We start from the raw sequence: 5,288 nt of genomic DNA, 5'->3' as shown, positions 1-5,288 counted from the left end.
AGGAGCACTTTGGTGGCATTAGCTGACTGATGGAGAGAAATTGACTGAGAAAATAAACATTGGAATACTAGTCAGTACCAGTGTGTAAAAATGGATTTGCTTTAGAAGAATAAATCACCCCTAATGTTGGGTGTCCTACATGTTTGAATGTTGCTGCGTTATGTAAACCTATTAGAATTGTTATTGACATTTTTAGAATGGGGGGCCTAAAGACTGTCCATAATTGTAAAGGATGCCTTGAGAATGTCTATCATTTTAAAGGGTGCCTTGAGAATGTCTATCATTTTAAAGGGTGCCTTGACTGAAAAAAGGTTGAGAAACTCTGCTCTATAGTATTGCCCTTCGCTCCTCCCCTGGCAGCTGCATGAAAAGTTACGGTATGTATGAAAACACTACAAGTAAACAATTAAATACTTGATCTCTCTGTGCTTTAGGCTACATGCCCACGGGCGTTTTAAAAAATTGGGCTGTAAAGCTAGTACAGACTCCAGGAAAAAAAGCTGCATGTTTTGCATTGAATTCAATTCACGTTTTGCCTCGCTTTTTCTTTCTCTATTCAAAATTAATGGTTCCCTTTGGGAGCCCATTGATTTGAATAGAGGTCACATCGTCACATCGTACCCATACCCATTCACCTGGGGGAAAAAAGTGTCAATAAAAAAAAAACACACTACAAAGTAATTTATTAGGCATCTCCAGGGTCTTCTTCCGACTTCGGGGGTCTTCTTCCGACTTCTCCGCTCTCTCCGGCATCTTCTCCTGCTCTCCGGTACCATCTCCGGTTCTTTTCTCGCTCTCCGGTGCTTTCTGCCAGAACCATATTTACTAGGTAAACTGTTTATAGAATTTAACAATTTGGGTTTACATACACTTTAAATTATATTTAAAATGTATGAGTTTAACTTTAGAAAGAGTATGGAATGGTGAATTTTTTTTCTGTTTGTCCACAAGGGTCAAATGTGTGCCTAGGGAATGATTACTAACTGTGGGGAGGTGCTTTTACGGTGTTCCTGCTTCACAGGAGCACAGGATCCATGTCTTTTTGTACTCACGGAATGACAGTCTGCCTTGTGTACATAGGCAGATTGTCATTCTGTCAGAGGACCGAACGATTAGCAGGTCCTGGCGGACATTGGGTCTGCTCCCACTGTATAAATTCACAGCAGGAGCGAGCTGCCGGCGTTAAAAACCTGTGCCCAAAAACCAAAGGCACTGATTCTATGATTCTGCACAAAGCGGCTGCCCTGTAGCAGTAAAACTGCTATGGGGCGGTCATAAAGCTGTTAACCATTGACACCACTACATTTCTGATTCACTCCCTGGTCATCTACAGCTCCCTCCTCATTACATTATCTATCCCCCCTTCACTCCATCATGAATGCTTCTGCAAGACTCATTAATCTTACCAATTGCCCAGTGTCCTCCAACCCTCTCTGCCAATCCCTCCACTGGCTTCCACTCACCCAATGTTAGTACTAACAGCAACTTACAAAGCCATCCACATTACTAACATGGTCTTAAAATATCAACCAAGCCGCTCTTTTTGGTCCTCCCAAGACCTCCTGCTCTCTTTCTCCCTTCTCACCTCTTCCCATGCTCGCCTCCAGGATTTCTCCCAAGCTTCTCCCATCCTTTGGAACCCCCTACCCCAAACTGTCCAACTGTCTCCTTTTTTTTTTTTCACAAAGAGTAACTGTCTCCTAATCAATCCATCTTTAGATGATCCCTGAAAACCCTTCTCTTTAAAGAAGCCTATCCTGCTTCTAACTAATACACTGTTTTTTACTTTTTCCATCAGCTCATCCCCCACAGTTATTACCTTTTGTATCACCTGACCCTTCCTTTTAGATTGTAATCTCTAACAAGCAGGGCCCTCTGATTCCTCTTGTAACAAATTGTATTGTAACTGTAATGCCTGCCTTCATTTTGTAAAGCACTGCACAAACTGTTGGCACTATATAAATCCTGTATAATAATAATATTAATAATGACATATATAGCTACACCCATTTGTTAATTTAGGACCCCATATTACAAAGCAGTGTTTACCTGCATCGCAGCTCTATTTTATTTTTATCTTTAGTACCCCTTACTCAACCTTTTTGCAACTGTTTTCAAATGTCCACCAGATGGCAACAAAACATTATTTTAAGTTTTTTTAATCATTTGACTCTAAAAAAGTAGATAAACAAATCATTTTCCATAGCGTGTGGGCCAAAAAGTGGAAACATCCTGTGTTCAAAATGATACGGTCGTTAATTAGCATTAACAGCATTAACACTGAAAATATACACGCCACATTTGAATCGCATAGCAAATGATATATGCAAAGAGTCAACAATATGGGTACCTCATGAGTAAATGTTCTTTTCATTTGCATTCAATATACTGAAAGCACAACACATTAAATCCAACATAATCCTTTTCTGCGGACATAAAAGAGGAACATACACCAGGGTAGGAGTTCGATGCGAAGAGTACAGCAAACCAAACAAGAGAGACACATTCATATCCAAGATAAAAAGAGAGAAGCCTGAAAGGAAAAAAAAATGTATAAGCCAGACAATCAAACACAGCAAGAACATTCACAATCGCCATCAGAAGTAGTAACAGGACTGACGCCATATGAATTTTTCTCATTATCTTTCTTGATGTTGGAGACTGTCGTTGGAACCTTGGTGAATGGTTACATTGTGATCGTATTCTTATTAGTCCTGGTGACCCAGAAAAAACTTGGCTCTGGCAACATAATCCTTACTTGCCTAAGTTTGTCTCGCTTTGGCTTTCAGTATCTGGTGTTAGGTTTGTACGTGTTGTCGTACTTATATTCAGATGCTTTTAACTCACAAAGCAGCATAAAGAATCTACAATATGTATGGCTGTTTTTCCATAACATCAACGTATGGCTGACTGCTTTACTCTCCACATTCTACTGTGTAAGAATAGTCAATATTCAGCAATGCATTTTTGTCTTTTTGAAAACCCATTTTGACAGATGCGTCCCTTATTTTATCTTGGCTAGCGCTGGAATCTCAGCGCTATGTAGCAACTCTTTTACTTACACTGTTTTCAATGTGGACAAATTTGACAAAGGTAATAGGTCGTCACCATTTATTTTAGGTGGCTCAGACTTTGCAACCTTCTCTACCACTTCAGCAGTGAGCATTGCTCCTCCATTTCTTCTGTTTTGTGTTTCATCTGGGCTGGTTGTGGGCTCTCTTTTCAGGCACATGCGCAAGGTTAAAGGGCAAGAGAGAACTGGCTTCAGAGAGCCATCATTACATGCCCATCATAGAGCTGTTAGAATGATGGGTGCCTTCTTCATTTTCTTCTCCCTTTACACAGTAGCATTTAATCTCTACGTATCCGGAATATTGGGTAAAGGAATGTGGGCCAGTTTTTGCACTATGGTCATTGGTGCTTACCCTTCATTACACTCTCTTGTGCTTGCCATTGGGAACCCTAAGCTCAAACAGACTTTCAGGAAGATTCTACAAAAGGGACATTGCTACTGCTGCGAAGCAGAGGTGACTCAGATAGAGACTATTGATTATTAATGATTTCTTTCTGCATTCGTCCATACACAGTTCAGCATCAGGAAACTCTTATAATACCATCTGAATTAGAAGTTGATTGGGTGCTCTATAAGACATGCATAACAAGCAGCTTGGTGAAAACTTTTCACCTATGCCCAAAAGTTGTAAGATGATTGTATACAACTAAACCTGTCATAAAGTTAGCGTTAGATTTTCTATAATCATTCTTTATCTGTGCTCGTACTACTAATATGTATATTGATATAAATGTTCATGAATACCAATGACAATATAAGTAACTCATTTACAATTATTTTGTATGCTTCTGAAACTTTCAAATGTAGAAATGATACATTATAAACTACGGGCTCCTGAATAGTCTTGAATATTTGGGTCCAAACTGACACTTTGTATTTTTTATTTATGACCGAAGAGGGATACTGACCACCCCAGAGAACCCCTTAAAATCATTAATAGGTCTTAGGGAATCTCTGCCAAAACCAATTCATTAGGAGTAAGTGAAAAATATGCCTCATACATTGGTGGTCAGTGGAAGGTTTTCATCAGAATTCTACCCTGGGAGACAATATGTCAGTTGCGGACATGCAGGCGGCATATCCTTAACAGACATTGATTGACAAACTGTTTGTAAATTTACTGACTGTTGGCAACTCTGCAAACCACTATACCACCAGTGTTTTAAAGAGACCCCATCATCAAACCATTTATTTTAACAAAAACTTTCCCTTATGAATATATCAACCTTTAACATATGTTGTGCATGATATTTACCTGTAAAAACCTACCTTATGTGGATATCCAAAAAGTGCTGAGACTGTTACTGGGCACCGCCATCTTGAATGTTATGTCGGAAGTTGCAGCAGACTCAGAGCTGTCACTCAAATGATATTCTATAGCAGCCATTCTCAACCAGGTCCTACAAAGGTGGCTAAGGGTTCAATAAGCTCAGTGGTGCCTGCATTGTTCCTCGACCCAACCAGTGCCATGACACCAATGATAATTTTATCTGTCTCAAAGTGTAGAATTCATATAAAAACTATAAAGCTGTGTACACACGATCAGTTTGTCCGATGAAAAAATACCAATGGATTGTTTTCATCGGACAAACCGATCATGTGTGGGCCCCATCGGTCTTTTTTCCATCTGTGTTAAAAAATAGAACATGTTTTAAATTTTTCCTATGGATAAAAAACCGATAGGAAATTCTGATCGTCTGTGTGGAACTCCATCGGAGAAAAATCCATGCATGCTCAGAATCAAGTCGACGCATGCTCAGAAGCATTAAACTTCATTTTTTTCGGCTTGTCGTATTGTTTTAGGTTATCGCGTTTTGGCACGGTTGGAATTTAGTCTGAGGCCCCATACACACGAGAGGATTTATCGGCAGATACGGTCCAGCGGACCGTATCCGCGGATAAATCCTCTCGAGGATTTCAGAAGATTTCTATGCGATGGCGTGTACACACCATCGCATTGAAATCCGCGCTGAAATCCTCTGCCGATGACGTGTCGCACCGTCGCCGCTATTATGACGCGGCGACGGGCGCGACGCTGTCATATAAGGAATTCCACGCATGCGTCAAATCATTACGACGCGTGCGGGGAATCCCTTTGGACGGATGGATCCGGTAAGTCTGTACAGACGAGCGGATCCATCCGTTGGAATGGATTCCAGCAGATGGATTTGTTGTGCATGTCAGCAAATATCCGATCTGCTGGAATCCATCCCAG

General features: G+C 40.5%; 1 protein-coding gene across 1 annotated transcript; it reads left to right on the top strand.

Moving 5' to 3' along the window:
* The first annotated feature begins 2,622 nt into the window (after positions 1-2,622).
* LOC120910679 (taste receptor type 2 member 1-like) lies at positions 2,623-4,664 on the top strand. Its single transcript, XM_040322432.1, has one exon. It carries the CDS (start codon positions 2,652-2,654, stop codon positions 3,555-3,557), a length of 906 nt encoding a protein of 301 aa, XP_040178366.1. The 5' UTR covers positions 2,623-2,651; the 3' UTR covers positions 3,558-4,664.
* The last annotated feature ends 624 nt before the right edge of the window (positions 4,665-5,288 follow it).

The sequence above is a fragment of the Rana temporaria genome, chromosome 8 (assembly GCF_905171775.1).
Source record: "Rana temporaria chromosome 8, aRanTem1.1, whole genome shotgun sequence".
NCBI classification, from domain to species: Eukaryota; Metazoa; Chordata; class Amphibia; order Anura; family Ranidae; genus Rana; species Rana temporaria.
Note: the sequence above shows the minus strand (reverse complement) of the source record. Positions and strands in the feature narration are given on the sequence as shown.